Here is an 18121-nt window from a genome sequence, read left to right as displayed (position 1 = left end):
AGCCAATTGTTGTGCGCTTTAAGTACCAAGAAGTAACCTTGAACAAGAAAATCTAAATCAGGAACTCTGTGCTTCTTACAAAATTCTTAATTGTTTTTTTCTATGTAGGTTCATGTCTGGTATTGTGTCCCAACCTAAGTGCCGATGTCATAGAAAAAGCTCCAACGCCTCATCATTTTCCCCATATGCCCTCCTTTCAGAAAAAGCCCCATCTTCTCACGATCCAAATCTCCCCATAGAATTTTCGTCGTCCTACCAATCTTTTCGCTGTCCCACAGTGTTACACATTTTCGTCGCCCACGCCCTTAACACGGACTGCGTAGACACGAAAGGCTTCAGGTTGCAAACAAAATGCAAATTTGCCCATGAATATTCCATCTAGGTATAGTGGCAAACTTCTCACATATCAATAAGTGCAGTCCGGCAGTCCGATTGAACTCAATGATAAGGGGCCTCATTTCTATAGCCGAGAACGAGAGGCGTGTCGCAGAGCGACACCTCTTTGAGGAGAAGTTTTTACAAGGCTTCCATAGAATTTTTAAACCCACCATCATAGGATAGACATTTAGTCATTCCGTTTGTAACACATCGAAATATCCATTTCCGACCCTACAAAGTATGTATATTTCGGATCGTTGTAAAATTCTAAGAAGATTTCACGATGTCCATGTGTCTGTCCGTCTGTCTGTCAGTTTGTTTCACTCTACAGTCTTTAAAAATTGAGATATTGAGTTGAAATTTTGCACAGACTCGTATTTCTTCTGTACGCTGTACAGATCTCAGTTGCTAGTTTCTCAATGTAGACCCTCGGGCCACTCTGTCCTCTAGCTTTAATCCATCTGTATAGCATGATCTCTCAGATGGCAATACCAGATTTCCCTCAATCCATGACTGTGGCTCTGGCAGTAGCGTCTCGCACTCGACCTCAATTGTCGTCTCAGATATCCCATCGCAAACCTCTTCTATAAGGTTGTCCTATCGTCGCCTCGATTATAAAACGATGGTATGACCTTATCCTATCTTCTATCCATTTTCGTATCGCCTTAAGTTTCATATCAGCAGCGGCTGCCTCACACTTAACCTGTCAATCCAGATATCTAGAATAGTCTTCAGTGCCCTTGTGGTGTGGTCCTCATCGCTCCGCCTTTGTCAAGAGAACAAGTTCTCTGAATCTGTTTTATTATCCTTACGTTGCACTTTTTCTCCATCGCAGTCCACCAAACTACTGGGCGTAAATAGGTATTGGTGTATAGTTGTTCCAATAGCCGAACGTAGAATAGCTTTCCAAGCGTATTTGAAAAATTTGTTCCACTAGCCGACCGTAGTATAGCTTTGCAAACGCCTCGATCTTCTGCGTTCCTTCTAAAATCTCTGAGACCAAGTTTCGAGGTGTCATCCATCACTTGATATTTCCATTGGGCTCTTGGTCGTTTCGATTTGCCTGTACCGTAGTGATCGCCTTCAGAAGACTTTTTTGCTGGGGGTTCTTCATCCATTCTGACAACATGACCTAGCCAACGCAACCGTTGTATTTTGATGCGTTTAACTATGCTATCGTCATACTGCTTATACAGCTCGTACTTTATACAACGCCTATATTCACCATAAACGCAAAATGGTCCATATATTTTACGGAGAATCTTTCTCTCAAATACTCCAAGCACTGCCTCGTTCGCCTTCGCAAGTATCCATGTTTCGGAGCCATACAACAGCACGGGTATAATCTTCGGGTGTAATCTTCGTCTGTCGAGAGGTGGCCTTGTTTCTAAACTGCTTGCTTAATCCAAAGAAGCATCTGTTTGCCAATATTTATTTTAAAACTGGTGCCATTCGTTTCGGTTACGGCGGTGCCGAGGTAGAAAAAGTTGCCGACTATCTCAAAGTTCTGGTCCCCAACTTTCTCTATTTTCTTTACCTGATTGGTGTTACAAGGCGTTATGGGAGTTGAAACCACCCATTTCGTCTTATCTCCATTTACTGTCAAACCCATTTTCACCGACTCTCTTTCAATTCTTTCAAAGGCTGCAGTGACTACTTCCGGTGACCGACCTATGATGTCGATGTCGTCGGCATAGGCGAGTAGCATGTGTTCTCTTGTGATTAGTGTGCCATATCTTTTCATATTTGCTTCGTGATCGTCCATCGATATTGTTCGCGCTGCTTGGCCCATTCCTACCAATCAATCGAAGAGTTGCCCAAGCACAAATAGTTGCTCGATGTGCTCCGGAGACCACAACACCCTGCTGCACTCTGACTCGGACCAGGCCCCATCCGGGCAATAAGCATTCGAGGGATTTGATTGCTCGACCTCACCGCCAAGGAGCCTGACCTAATTGTTCGTCCGATGAAGTGGTAGTCTGTAAATTTCGGTGGCATCGGTGGCATCGGTGGCATTGGTGGTCATCTGTAAATTTCGGTGGCATTGAAATCCTGCCCTTAATTACTGAAGTAACCTTGGCCCCCAGCTTGGTGGTCCGCATTACTCCTCTTGGCATCTCTCTCTCTCTCTCTCTCTGTAAGGGCAGTAATCGATAACTGTGCCAGATGCAGCCAGATATGCAGTTGACCGTTTGAGACTTGAGGCTTCAAACATTGATGGGTTCCAATATTGTAGGTTGACCGTATCGTAGGGTTCCTAGGTCCTAGGATTACCACTTGCTGATCCGCAATTTTATCGCCCTTGTTTTTGGTCCTGAGGTGTATGATCGCATCATTACGAGCAGAGTGTATGCAACACCGGGTTTTCCTGTTGCACTATCGATACTATCCGATGGCACTATCGATATTTAATTTTTTGACTCTTTATCGTTTTATACTTTTTCGGTGGATACTATCGCAAAAGTTAATTTTTTCTAAAATTAAACAATAATAAACAATCCGACACTGACTGCAAATGACTTCTAACTGACTTTATTAATCTTGGTTTTATTTGGTCTGTGCATTGATACTGCTTCCATATTAATCGATCTCTTGATTTTTACTTCTCATTTGCGTTTGAAATATAGATGATGGGTATTTTATTATTAATACTATCGAATGTTGCGATTATCGATAGTTTGCCGGCTCTACTTCCTATGGCACACTACACATTTTTTGGATGGGTGCTTTCCCGATTATACAACTGCTAGTATCACTATATGATTATACACATAGTGATCCTAGCAGTTTTATATCCCAGAAAGCACCCACCCGAGAGTCTCCTCTGGCTCTACAGGGCCTCGTAAATAAATGTTGCTTCGGGGATGCGGAGTCTCTTATGGCTTTGCCAGGGTCCTTACTGGCCCAAATTACTCGCGAGATTCTCCTCTGGCTCTACAGGGTCCCTTTTTTAGCCAATCGTTCTAGGTAAAAAGTTAAACTGGAAAAAATAAATATGAATAGGAATAGAAAACTTACTCACTGCACTATGCCTTACGAATTTCTCGTATTCGTAGTCCAGTTTTAGTTACAACATGCCTCGATGTTGCAAGGTGGCCGGCTATGTTTAAGTTCAGTTAAAACATTAGCTTTTAATGTCGTATATTCGTTTGGTCCGGGTTTATTGGCCTTAGCTTCATTAAAGTTCTCGTTAGAATTTTTCTACTCCCTTTGAGAGCAACTTTGTATTTAGTTATAATGTCAGATTCTATTGAGTAATTAACACTTCTTCATCTTGCAATTGTTATCACTCGTTATCGTGCTCTAAAAGATTACAGTCCATCTTCAATTTCGTGGTAAATTACATCTTGTTGTAATTATTCAAAGATAATGTTGTTTGTTGGAGGCCCCTGTAGCGCAGAGGTTATCATGTCCACCTATGACGCTGAACGCCTGGGTTCAAATCCTGCCGAGACCATCATAAAATTTTCAGCGGTTGTTATCCCCTCCTAATGCTGGCGACATTTGTGAGGTACTATGCCATGTAAAAACTTCTTCTGAATAGAGCTGTCGCACTGCGGCACGCCGTTCGGACTCGGTTATAAAAGGGAGGTCCCTTACCATTGATCTTAAACTTGAATCGGACTGAGAAGTTTGCCCCTGTTCCTTAATGGAATGATTCATGGGTTCGTGGATTGATTAAATAAAGCTTACGGCTACCTTTTATTGCCAATCAAACTTAACCAATTGTCTTTTATTTCCCTTGTTTTCTTTTTATTTACTTTTACGGCGAACACCTTGTAGTTCTGGTAACTTCAATTGCATTTTCTTGAAGTTCTTTATCGCTGATATCGAACTAATTTTCAATATGGCAAAATGTCAAACGGCTTGTTTAATTAATATAAAATCAGTTGACGTTGGTTTCTTTATTACAAAAATAAAAGGCAAGTAAATACTTAAATAAAAAAATATATCTTAATCACTAAATAATAATAATAATAACAAAATAAAACTTAATGATTCGAACCGAACCAATCTATTCAGATATGATGTAATGTTGAGAAAGATTCGATGAGTTCACATGAGCTGAAGAATAAAGAAAAAAAAACAAAAAATACCCGAAATGAGATTACTTAAAAACTATCACAGATTATCATTAGCGGCGTAACAATTTCGCCTATGGTACTTGTTCCTCCGATGTGGATGGCGATTCATCTGATGAACTGCCTTTACTGGACTTTTTGCTAGTATCTCGGCTATTGAACTGGCGCATGAAAATGCGTTCCAGAGCGTGTAAAGGTGATTCGAAGACCAAACATAACAAGAAACCCAATGTGAATGTGTTCAAGGTGTGAGCGGTCATGGCATTGGCCTGAAAAAAAGAAATGAAAAAAATTGGAGTATTTAAACATTCATAGCTTCATATTTCATTTCATAAACATTATGAATTTTTATGAATTTCCTGTTATCTTGAATTGCTTTTGTTTAAAACACAAGAGACGGTGTTTTAAACAAAAGCAATTCAAATTCTTGAACTCACCATTTCCAAATATCCTGTATGTTCTGCAATCCTTATGCTAGATGTATTGTATAACTCTACTGTACCATTACATAGATATGCACAATATGTTAGACGCGAGAATGGTACGAAAAATCGACTGCTTAACATTCGTCGAACCCATCCACTATGTCCCGTAGTAACTGCCAATACTAGCCAACCGATTGCCAAATTCCAGCATAATTTGTGGAAACCACCATACAGAGTGCTTTCGATGTTTGTAAAGGGTGCTGCATAGAAACGTCCCAATGAGAACATTGAACCAATAGCCATAATGCAACTCAATATCCACATAAGGCGTACCAGATACTTTGGTAGTTTAATTCTGTAATAACAAACAAAAGAAGAATATTCGATTTTAATTGATAAGAATTGTGCTCCGTTGATCCTCAAGAAGCCATATCACCATCTTGGATGACTTGGCGCCACTGATGGCATTCGTAACTTTGTCCACGGATGGATGGACAATAAAAATATATTGACAGTTCAATAACATGGGGCATCTCTTCGGGTTAGTCATAGTTAAGTCGACAATGATGAGTTTTTAGAGTAATTGATAAGAATTGTGCTCCGTTGATCCTCAAAAAGCCATATCACCATCTTCGGGTTAGTCATAGTTAAGTCGACAAAAGTAAGTGAGGTTCTACCATCCTTTATTTCAGGTTCGAGAGTGACCGCCTACGCCGGTCTGTAATTTTTTATAGCTCTTTTATAAACTGATCTCCCAATTTCACTTTGTGTGAATCTGGAAAGCGATATTTAAGCCGACTTTTTCCTTGAATTATGGTATGTCCATAACCTAATGTAGCTTCCGAATTTGTTTTCTTTATTATGTTTTCTTTATTATGTTTGCTTTTGTTCTCTTTTTCTTTTGGTTACCTAAATGATGGGTGGCTTTAAAATACATTCATCCAATATACGAGACTGAGGGCAAATTTCTAGCTCTAATCCTGAGGGTAAGAATCCTCCTCAAAAGGTTTGTGAGGATTCTGATCCACAGGATTTTCACATCCCTGGGTACCACACCCTGTTCCTTTTTATTTCCCACAAAGACCTCGTGGTATATGTACATAATGATGTATTTTGCCAAAGACGACAACACCTGGGCTCGCAGGATTCTGAATTTAACTTCCTTTCAGTTAAATCACTTCGGATTTCAGTACATAAGTCAAAACTCAGAAAGGAAGGCTCCCATAAACGGGTTTGACGCCCTTTCTGATTCCATTACAAATATTTTGGAGGATTTTCCGGGCTGTGAAATCGTTGTCGCTGGGGATTTCAATGTCCACAACTCCTCCTGGCTTTCCCATTCGAGCCGTACGACTCCTGAGGGCCAATACGTGGAGCTTTTCGCTGCGCACAATGGTTTAGCGCAACTAGTGAACGAACAGACGAATATGTGTCCAAGGGCGCCAAAATAATACTTTTGATCTTTTCTTAATTTTACTCCCTGAAATGTATGAAGTAAATATTCTTGCACCTCTTGGTAACTCCGATCACTGCATTATTTTAGCATCTTTGTCGTATTCTGTTCTTCGTTCTGCTTCTTCCCCAGTCCCGAAGTGGTCAATACCCAAGAAGGTACGAAAAAGCACTTTGGAATGAGCTTAATGGATTATTTCCATGGATTCTGGAAACTATGTTTTCAAGGTGATGATTTAAATGCTACTGCTGAAATTATTGAGAAGATAATTTTAAAGGGAATAAGGACATAAGTTCCAGTTAAGACTATAACGGTTAAATTAGACTACAAAAGTTGGTTTAACCAGACATGCAGAGATACCGGAAGATCAAAAGAGGTGGCATTCAAGAACTAGCGCTTGGATAAAAATGCCAATACTGAACTACTGCGCAAACAGGCAAGATCTTCGAGTGCCAATGTGCTTAGGCGCAAAAAATTTCTTTACGAACAGCGCCTACGCACAGTGGGCCAAATGGCAAAAAAATTGGAAATAAGTCTACAACTTTTTATCTGTTGATTTTAGCCATACAAAATGTTCTAGACATTTGTAGAGGAGGACATAGGCTTTCAGAAAAGTGCTGTTGTTGGTCCATATCTTTAATACAGGGTGAGCTACAGGGTGTCAAAGTTGACCACTTTTGACTTCTCCAAGCTTCTGGGGGCCATAACTTTTGATCTACTCAACCGATTTACATGATTTAGGACTCTAGAGAAAGAGCTTGACAAGATCTAAAAAACTTATGCATAAAGTACCATGCCATCGTGTACTGTTAAGGAGTTATGAATTGTTTAATTTTAAAATATGAAAATTTGGCCTTGGTTTTTTTCAGTGTTTTTTAAATAACTCCGTCAATTTTAAAGCTATAAACTTCATACTTCACACAAATTATGCCAGCATATGTGTGCATAAAATACAAAAGGAATCACGTGAATATCTTTGGCGGTTTAAAAATGGCATCGTTTTCAATATGAAAAATATTTTTTTTGTCAAAAAATTGCAAAATTTTTCAAAAAAGATACTCCCATTTCCTTTAAGTTTTCGCAAACTTTGGCCGTCAAAGCATTATCATTTCTTTCCATTTTCACAAAGTCGAGGTATTAAGAAAAGTTTTAAGTGCTAATTTGGCTAATTTCGATATCAAACAACACCGTTATCTTAAGACCAAAATGGCCAATTTTTTTACTAAACTTCAAAAGTTTCTCACTGGAAAAAAAGTTCCACGGGGATTTTTTCGCTTTTTTTGAACTTAAATGAAAGCTTAAAATGTTCCCAACATTTTAAGGTATGTCTCGCCATATCCTAGCCATAAATGAGATCGTAGCGATCAAAATACTGAAAAAAGTCAATTTTCAAGTAGTGCTATATTCATTGCTAAAAAACAAGTATTACGTCACATTTTATTGCAAAGATGTTAAATAAACTTTTATTTGGTAACACTTCTTCTACAAAACACAAAAAGAATCATGGAAATATCTCTATTCTATTCCATTTTATGGAACCGGCAATAAAAAAGTCAATTTTTCAAAAAAGTCGAATTTCCCAAATTTTGTTTTTGTTGTCCTAATTGCACATGACACACTATAGCCATATTTACGCAACATACCTTATCGTAAAGGAAATTTTCATACCTTTCCAACAATGTATAAAACATTTCTCAACTCGGATTCTATCTACTCTAAAATTCATTTACACTTCATTAAACTCTATATAAAAATGTCTATTTGTGAAATGGAACCTTATATGGGGCCTACACTAAAACATTGATAGATTTGCCCAGGGTTTACAATACAAATGTGTTAGAATAAAAAAAGGTCTCCTGCCAAAGTTTAAAAAAATTGGAATAAAAATATGTGTTTTAGAGCGAAAACACTTCGCATCGGCGTGCGTTTATATGTATATTAGCTACTCCCAAAATAAAAAAGCATTTTAGTTTTGTATTATTTGATTTTATTCTCTACCAAATAATCTAAGGTATCAAAATTTAAAAGCTCTTTAATTTGAATGGCATCGGGATCGTCCTTATCTATATCGTCACATATTTTTGGTAGCCATTTAGTTCTGATGCTGTATAGTACCGGATCAGACGATAACAATAAATATTGAAGTAAATCATAATTTTCGTTAAATTTGGTGCTCTTTCGGGTATTGAAAAGCCGGAACTGTTTAACATCTCTATTACGGGATTCCTGAGCTTCTTCTGTAAGTTCTCCTAACGGAAGTATGTTGTATTCCACAATTTCCTTGCCATGATGTAAGACTTTATGTACTGTCGGTGTTAAAGCTTTCCACGAATATAAATCAGATAAAATGTTTTTTGTGTCATTACTATAAGCTTCAAATTTGGTTGAATTTATCATCTTTTTGCTATTGATTACAGCCAAAATCACTTTGAATCGTCTTAGCAAGTGTTCATCAAGACCGGTTATTTTAGATGTCGATACGGGGTCCTCAAAAAACCGCCTTGCCGAGTTGCCATCATTTGTGCTTCCGTATCCGTAAAGAGGTTTATCTATTATAAGTCCCTTTTGTTTAAACTCCAACTGGATTCGATTCTTCTCTTCCTGCCTCATTTTGTGAAGATCTTGGTTGTTTCTAGCAGAGACATCGCGGTTTCCAGGGCTAGTCCGATATTTAAGGTCATACGATAAATGCAAACAATACTCCATGAATCGAATTCTACAGTGCAGGGGCGAAATACCGAAATTGAGCGCATTTTCGTTTACTAAATTTTCATCAGACTTGTCCTCGAATTGCCCATTCTTCTTGCCACAAATATTGCATCTCCAATTGGACATAACGCCAGTTAATGCGTTTGCCACCTTTCCATCGATCATAGTGAGTTGTAGTTGAAACGAAACTTTTATATTTCTTCCCAATTGGTTTATAACAATCATGGGTAATGCAGCAATTTCTTCCTTTATTTCGTTCACCAAAGATCGTGTTGTGTTCCGGTCTTCCTTTGTATACTCAAACCGAATTGGGCGACATAAATATTTTGACCCAGGTGTTCTATTTATCCATATATCTTGAAATGCATTTTCTTTCGATGATGAAGATTGGTCCTTGTACAATCTCATTCTCAATGGTACTAATGATGCCATGAAAATTGATGCGAAGTTGGTATCTATTTCTGTTTGTTGCTTATATTCGGAAAATCCAGATGATCCATCACAACCCCATTTGCTGATCAAAACCACTTCGGAATTATTACATGTGTTCAACTGTTCTTCAGTAAAATTAGAAATAATTCTAACAGCTGTATTTTCAACAAGATCAGCAAGTTTCACTCTTGCTTTTATTTCGTCCACGTATATATTTGATGGCACCATTTTCGTCCTGGTGTTGTACAATTTATGTTTTGAGGGTAAACAACCCCATCCTTTTTCACGAAGAGCCTTCCTCATTGTTGAGTATTTGTTTCTTGAGAGGCCTAGGTTCAAAATCAGGGCCAGTGCATCTTCCTCCGTGAATTCTGTAGTCGATTTTGGAGTTGGAATACTTTCTACCATTCTCTTTACCCTTTTCGGAGATGCTAATGGTAAAACATCGACAATTCGTCCAACATTTTTTGGATGTGTTTTTAACAATGCTGTTTTGAACGTATCTTTTATTAAATTTGGCGGATGTGCCGCCAATAGTTCCTCTTGTTTTTTCTTTTTGGTTTTCTCCGTAACTTCGTCGTATGCTTTGCTAGGCCGGCCGGGAATCAGCGGTTTAATTTCAATAAGTAGATCCGATTTCAGCCACTTCTCATACATTTTGAAAAACTTGATTTTTGCGAATGAACATTCTGGCAACCTTCTCTCAAATGATTTGTAGAATTTTTCAAGTTTGTCTAAAGCGTCTTTATTTAGCCTTATTCCATATATGTGGTCCAAAGTGTAAACAAGTTCCTTAAATGACTCCGTGTATGATTTGGAATCATTTTTGATGTCCCATACAATTTTCGAAAGAGTGGAATACTTCAGTATGACTTCCATAACTTATAAATGTCCTTTACGCCTCTACAAAATATAATGAAGAAAATTTGGATTTTGTTCAAATATTTATGCTATATATTCACAATTAATGACCCATTTCAGGTATCAGACGCAATCGTAAAAAGGGGTCCAAAGTGCCTCTTTTTACTTACTCTTCTATAATTATTTACCTGGACTCGAATTTGGTTAAAAAAAAATGACAATGAATTTTTTATGGGTAGGTTTTTTCACATTCATTGATACGGTGGATTTCCTGGGAATTCGACATAGCGAAACAGGTAACATTTGTCTGCATCAAATCTTAACACAAATATATATATATATGCAGGTATATTTCTAGGTTACTTTTTATTCAAAAATCATCAGCTTACATTAAAAATAGATGTAGGTACTATACAAACGCACGCCGATGCGAAGTGTTTTCGCTCTAAAACACATATTTTTATTCCAATTTTTTTAAACTTTGGCAGGAGACCTTTTTTTATTCTAACACATTTGTATTGTAAACCCTGGGCAAATCTATCAATGTTTTAGTGTAGGCCCCATATAAGGTTCCATTTCACAAATAGACATTTTTATATAGAGTTTAATGAAGTGTAAATGAATTTTAGAGTAGATAGAATCCGAGTTGAGAAATGTTTTATACATTGTTGGAAAGGTATGAAAATTTCCTTTACGATAAGGTATGTTGCGTAAATATGGCTATAGTGTGTCATGTGCAATTAGGACAACAAAAACAAAATTTGGGAAATTCGACTTTTTTGAAAAATTGACTTTTTTATTGCCGGTTCCATAAAATGGAATAGAATAGAGATATTTCCATGATTCTTTTTGTGTTTTGTAGAAGAAGTGTTACCAAATAAAAGTTTATTTAACATCTTTGCAATAAAATGTGACGTAATACTTGTTTTTTAGCAATGAATATAGCACTACTTGAAAATTGACTTTTTTCAGTATTTTGATCGCTACGATCTCATTTATGGCTAGGATATGGCGAGACATACCTTAAAATGTTGGGAACATTTTAAGCTTTCATTTAAGTTCAAAAAAAGCGAAAAAATCCCCGTGGAACTTTTTTTCCAGTGAGAAACTTTTGAAGTTTAGTAAAAAAATTGGCCATTTTGGTCTTAAGATAACGGTGTTGTTTGATATCGAAATTAGCCAAATTAGCACTTAAAACTTTTCTTAATACCTCGACTTTGTGAAAATGGAAAGAAATGATAATGCTTTGACGGCCAAAGTTTGCGAAAACTTAAAGGAAATGGGAGTATCTTTTTTGAAAAATTTTGCAATTTTTTGACAAAAAAAATATTTTTCATATTGAAAACGATGCCATTTTTAAACCGCCAAAGATATTCACGTGATTCCTTTTGTATTTTATGCACACATATGCTGGCATAATTTGTGTGAAGTATGAAGTTTATAGCTTTAAAATTGACGGAGTTATTTAAAAAACACTGAAAAAAACCAAGGCCAAATTTTCATATTTTAAAATTAAACAATTCATAACTCCTTAACAGTACACGATGGCATGGTACTTTATGCATAAGTTTTTTAGATCTTGTCAAGCTCTTTCTCTAGAGTCCTAAATCATGTAAATCGGTTGAGTAGATCAAAAGTTATGGCCCCCAGAAGCTTGGAGAAGTCAAAAGTGGTCAACTTTGACACCCTGTAGCTCACCCTGTATTAAAGATATGGACCAACAACAGCACTTTTCTGAAAGCCTATGTCCTCCTCTACAAATGTCTAGAACATTTTGTATGGCTAAAATCAACAGATAAAAAGTTGTAGACTTATTTCCACTTTTTTTGCCATTTGGCCCACTGTGCTACGTACTAAGGTTCTTGCTTCTACATGAAGGGCAAATGGTAGTTCTTCATCTATTCCAAATCTTGTTAAGGATGATCAAACGTTCACTGACCTGGTTAATAAGGCTAACATGTTGGTTAATATATTTGCAGGGAACTCTTCCCTGCCGGATAGCAATCAACCACTCCCTCTAATCGAAAATGTATCTAGCGTCATGCGTCAGATATTTTTTCGAACTCATGGAGGTAAAAGCACTCTTGAGAATCCCGACGTAAATAAATCCTCAGGCCGGCATGGCATATCAACACTTGTCTTGCGCAAATGTTCTTCGACGCTTGCTCGTCCATTACGCAACCTTTTCAATCTTGCTTACCGAGCGGGAGTCTTCCCCGCGTGGTGGATGTTGCGAACGTTTACCCAAGAAGGGTGAGGCGAACAACCCTGCGAATTACCGGTCAATTACGATATGCTCCGCTCATTCCAAGGTTATGAAGAGCATGGTTAATCACCATATTGTGAGGTATTTAGAGTCTAATGGTCTTCTAAGCCACAAACAGTATGGGTTCCGCAGAAATCGCTCTATGGGCGACCTCATGACATTTCTGTCGGAGCGTTGGAGTCCCTCAATCCACCAGTTTGGTAAGACTAAGGTTGTGGCTCTGGATATTTCCAAGGCATTTGATAGGGTCTGGCACGGTGCACTACTATCAAAGCTTGTAGCATTTGGTGTCGCCAATGTCTGTTCGATTTATTTCGAGCTTACTCAGAGATCCCACTATACGAGTCGTTATAGATGGGTTCTCATCGAATGAGCATAAATTGACCGCAGATGTACCACAGGACTCTGTCCTTTCTCCTTCTCTTTTTCTTATTTTCATCAACATTCTGCAGAGTCAGACAACGAATCGGAACATGTCATTCGTACTCATTCGACCTTAGGACGAGTCTTTGAGAGATTGAGGATAAGAGGCGGATTATGGACGATACACTCTGTCAGGATTTGCTGGACTTTTCTGAGTGGGGTCGAGTGGATTTTAATGCATGGAATGGTGACTGCTATTTGTTGTCACACTAACGATGCGCTGCCCCATTAAGATTATCTCTGTCTATAAACAGTATAGATGTTAAACACTCAGAAGCTGCTGTTGTTCTGGGCATTTAAATACAAAGTGATGTCCGTTGGGCTGAACATGTATTCGAAGTTTTGAAAGAAGCATTCAACTGCTTAGGATTCCTTAAACGGTTTAATAATTACTTCACTCCTTCTGAGCTTCTTACGGGGGGGAAGATACCAGACATGAACCAACATAGAAGAGTGATACGGAAAACAATTACCGAATTTCTTACTTAAAATTTTCTTCTTCGAAGTTACATTTTAGTTTTTAGAGCGCACAACAAACCGATTACTGGCTTAGGTGTATGTCTAACCTAAACATGTCTAACCTAAACATCTAACCTAACATAACCTAAACATCGTCGTAATGTGTATTGTTTGGTGCTGTTCTATCGGTACTTTCATGATGTGTGATCATCTGATATTCGTCTTCTCATTCCTGATGTAAGGATGTTTGTCAGAAGTACTAGACATTCCAGGAACTCACACCCGTTTGTAATTGGCCAGCGGATCGAACCATGCATTACAGAGAGAATGTCAATAAACACTACATACTTTTCCCCTCCTCCAATTTCTTATTTTCATTCACCAACGCAATGCACTGCATTTATAGGGGACATCCCTTGCGTGTTGGTTGATAGAAGAATATGAAGCGATACGCTAATGGATGATTTGCTCACCTAATGGTCCCAATCAGTGTTGCCATTCAAGAAAATAATTTCCTCCCAAAATTTAAGAAAAATCCTACCAAACCCTACCAAATGTTTTACAAGCCAAAAATGTGGTATACTTTTTGTAACCGCCACCATTTTTTAACACTACAAAGTACTAGATCGTCGTTATTCATATAGGATCTCGAAATGTCCGTCCGTCTTTTTGTCTAAATCACTCTATATACGCTCAAAGATGGCCTATATCTTGATATAGAACCCTTTATACCGATCTTTCCATAAGAAATCTTGAGTTCAGAAAGTTGTAGTTTTGCCCCGATTTCAAAGAACAACCGCGCCGTGGGTGGTTAAAGCATTCTCCCGATTTAAATATTTTGAGCCCAAAAGTTCGCTTTACTACCCATATTCGCTGTTACAGTGAGTTGCATGGAACCCTCAACATCTGAGTATGGACCATATGTGTATGCAGCTGCCACATAGCCCTGATTTCAGATTAAAGACATTCAACGCACAAGAACCAAATTTTTTAACTCAGAATTTACGAAGTTTGGAACCATTTACAGTTAATATCAGAACTGAAATTTGGCGTTTTCACTGAAATTTGAAGCAGTTATACCTCTTGTAACAGTATTTGTTTGTAACAGTATTTGTTCCATTGTTTTGTTCTGCACTCTTAACGATTTCAAAGAAACGAATTTTGAGTTATCATCGTCGATTTTTTCATTAATTTACTTGGTATATATATGATGGAAAAACCTACCAAAAATTGAGATCAGCCTACCAACCTACCACCAAGAAAATAAAAACCTACTCCGTAATTCTAATTCGAATACTAAAATATATGTCCATGAATGCTGCTATTAAGAGCTGCGTACTGAAGGGTAATTAACATGGAAAATCCATGGGGCAGAGAATATAAAACTCGATCTTACCGATAAAAGAAAGCAGTTTCCCCCACGTCTAAATATGAGTCTTAAGTTTTCTTCTTTCGTGTGTTTAAGAAAACTTTGTTATTCCCCTTAAACTTTAGAGAGCTTACCTTTTACTTTGCATAACATGGGCCAAATAACCCACAGCTAAGCCAATAAAATAAGCCGAAGCGCGCATATGAGTCTTAATGTAGTTATCATGATAATATTCACTCTTGAGCAGATCCTCAGCTTCCCTAAAATTACAAGTTTCGAAAAACAAAATGTAGAGAAAATCTGTAATTCTTCAACATTTCACTAAATTACTCACCTGCTACTGACCATCAAGGTGGGTTGCACTTTTTCCACATAGGTCACAACAAAGGGTATGGCAGAAGTTATAAGTGTTAAAGCGGTCAAAACGGCTAAACCAATTTTTCGGCATTTATAAATCAGAAACAAAACCATAGGCGCCACAAAGAACAGTTGGGTATCGGCCGAGAGATACCAAGACTGGAACATACACTAAAAAAGAAAGTAAAAAGCTACGTTTCTTTTGATAATCTCATTGTTATATGATGAAAGCCTTACCAATTTGTCAGAATTAATGTAGTTATTGACATATAAAATATTCAACCACCATGACTGTAGACAACGATCCTGTTGCAGTTCGATTCTCTCTCGCCATATGGGCCCACTACTGATGCTGGTGAACCAGGTCATATAGAAACCAATAACCACCATATAAGCTGGTGTCAGTCTTATATATCGGCCTACATATAGCACAAGAGGATTTAATTTTCCCTTTCTTCTCTCCAGCTCGACAATGACCAATCGAAAGAATAGATAGCCACTCAACAATAGATAGATATCGACGAATAGCAAGGAATTTGTAATGAAGCCATAGAGAGCACTTTTTGAATTCTGCAAGAAAAGATAGATTGGAAAGAAGGTTAATTAACAAAATTAATTTGAAATACAATAAGTAAAATTCATTAAAGTTCGCCCGCATCGAATCTTACTTAGTTTCTACCAATAACGACATTAGTTATTTTCATTGCATGAAATAGCGACTAACTCAACGCAAAAAGTTGACTTAGTCACTTTGGTTTCTACAGCCAAGGTATATTTTAAGCATGCGGTGCAATACTACGCACTTACTCTCTTTAGTAGAAAGAAGCGTGCTTTGTTTTTTGTTTTTTCTTCAAAATTTTTGTTTATCAGTACCCAGTGTAGTGCAAAGCAATGCAGTTTTTTGGCGTCAAGCTTAAGAAGAGGTTCTTTATTGGTAATCAATGACTTCGTGGGAATTTTTGTATTTTCATAAAAGTAGCAGTTCAACTTCTAAACGGAGTAAATGTACACACAAAAAAGTACGTGTTCAGCTATTTTATGAAAAATTAACCCAAATTAGAAGCATTTGCATATTCTAAATTTGACCAAATTTTCTACAGAAATAAAATTTTAAGAAGTTTCTATAGGAGGCATTAGTTTGGTTTCCAAGAAGCGAATGGAACTGTGGATGCCTGGATTCATGTGCAGAACTGTGTGATCGGATCGAGCGCCAAATATGTTGTTGTAGCCACACTCTCATGTCGAGGTAGAGATCCTCGTTAAGTTTCCTGTAGGTGAACAAGCTCGTTCTGGTCCAAAGGACCGTTCGGGGTGGGAACAGGGTAGCCATTGCTTATTTAAAGGCGCCAAAAACTCGCCACCGTACACCGCGGCCATCTTAGCGCAGAGGTTAGCATGTCCGCCTATGACTCTAAACTCCTGGGTTCGGATCCTGGCGTGACCATCAGAAAAATTTTCAGCGGTGGTTTTCCCTCCTAATGCTGGCAACATTTATGAGGTACTATGCCATGTAAAACTTCTCTCCAAAGAGGTGTCGCACGGCACGCCATTCGGACTCGGCCTTAAAAAGGAGGCCCCTTATCATTGAGCTTAAACTTGAATGGGACTGCACTCATTGATATGTGAGAAGTTTGCCCCTGTTCCTTAGTGGAATGTTCATGAGCAAAATTTGCAATAACTCGCCTTGTCATATCAAGCATCATAAGCACTCTGTATTTATGCAAGAGCCGATGCCGTCCGACCTTTAACTGAGAACCTCCCACTCGATACCGCTGATTGTCCGCAACTGCCGTTGCAGCTGCTCCATATCCGCAACCTGTGGACGCGCCCGGTAGCTTGCAGCTCAGCTTCTCGTGACAGAAATGAATACCACACAGATCGGACTTCAATCCAGCCTGTGTAGTACTCACAGCTATCCAGTGCCGGGCCAAATATGCCCTTGGCATATGCGTTCGATTACCTTTAATGACAAAGTGTACCCACGAGATAAAATTAAATACATATGTTGTCGAAAACTTTCTCGAAGTTACTTTTGGGCTTACACCGGTACTTAGGTGGGGACAAGATACCAGACATGAACCAACTTAGGGAAGTGGTATGGAAAACAATTAAGGGTTTTGTAAGTAGCACGGAATTCCTAACTTAAAATTTTCTTTTTAGAGATTACATCTTAGTTTTTAGAGCGCACAACAAGCCGAATACTGGCTTAGGTATATGCACATAGTGGCATGGAGCGGATTAATATAACCTAGCCTACTTCTGGGTTTGGAGGATCTCCATGGAGCATTCCTTCTTAGACATTCCTTACATAAGGTTTAGAATAGTACGGCCAGCGCCGAAAAAGTTGAAAACCAGCTGGCCAAAATTCGGAAGACTACTCAGAAGAAGACTTGGGCAAGATAATTTAGATTGTCCAAGCATAGAAGACATTGAACGTCAACATAATTACGACCAAACGAGTGGAGTCTTTCGATGATAGTTGTCCTCTTCGAGAAAGGCAATCAGCCCAAGAAAAACTCTGGATGACCGGGGAGATTCGCAACATTGGGAAAGAGGTTCGCAGACTTTTCAACAGAGCACGTCGCAAAAAAAGCGGAAGTGTATTGGGAACAGTGTTGCCGTTTTTGGTAGGTCCCTACCAAAAATTGGTAGGTTTTTGTTTTCTTGCTAGGTTGGTAGGCTGACCTCAATTTTTGGTAGGTTTTCCGTCATATATATACCAAGTAAATTGCTGAAAAATTGTCGATGATAACTTAAAATTCGTTTCATTGTAATTGTTAAGAGTGTAGAACAAAACCATGGATGTCGAGGGGCCAAATACTGTTACAAGTGGTCTAACTGCTTCAAATTTCAGTGAAGACGCCGTTTTGATGTTGACTGTCATTGGTACGAATATTAAGGGATTTT

The 18121-nt window shown here is 38.2% G+C and overlaps 1 protein-coding gene across 1 annotated transcript in view; it reads right to left on the bottom strand.

Annotated features, from left to right (window-relative positions):
• Positions 1-4268: 4268 nt before the first annotated feature.
• Positions 4269-18121, bottom strand: part of LOC106092424 (nose resistant to fluoxetine protein 6) — a 103554-nt gene continuing 89701 nt past the window's right edge. The window contains exons 6-10 of the mRNA XM_059367442.1: positions 15452-15784; positions 15192-15385; positions 14992-15117; positions 4898-5240; positions 4269-4729 (exon numbers count right to left, since the gene is read on the bottom strand). Of these exons, the coding sequence (XP_059223425.1) occupies positions 4535-4729; positions 4898-5240; positions 14992-15117; positions 15192-15385; positions 15452-15784 (1191 nt within the window). The 3' untranslated portion in view covers positions 4269-4534. The remainder of the gene's footprint in view (positions 4730-4897; positions 5241-14991; positions 15118-15191; positions 15386-15451; positions 15785-18121) is intronic.

This window comes from Stomoxys calcitrans, chromosome 4 (genome assembly GCF_963082655.1).
Source record: "Stomoxys calcitrans chromosome 4, idStoCalc2.1, whole genome shotgun sequence".
NCBI lineage: Eukaryota > Metazoa > Arthropoda > Insecta > Diptera > Muscidae > Stomoxys > Stomoxys calcitrans.
This window is presented reverse-complemented; position numbering and strand designations above follow the sequence as displayed.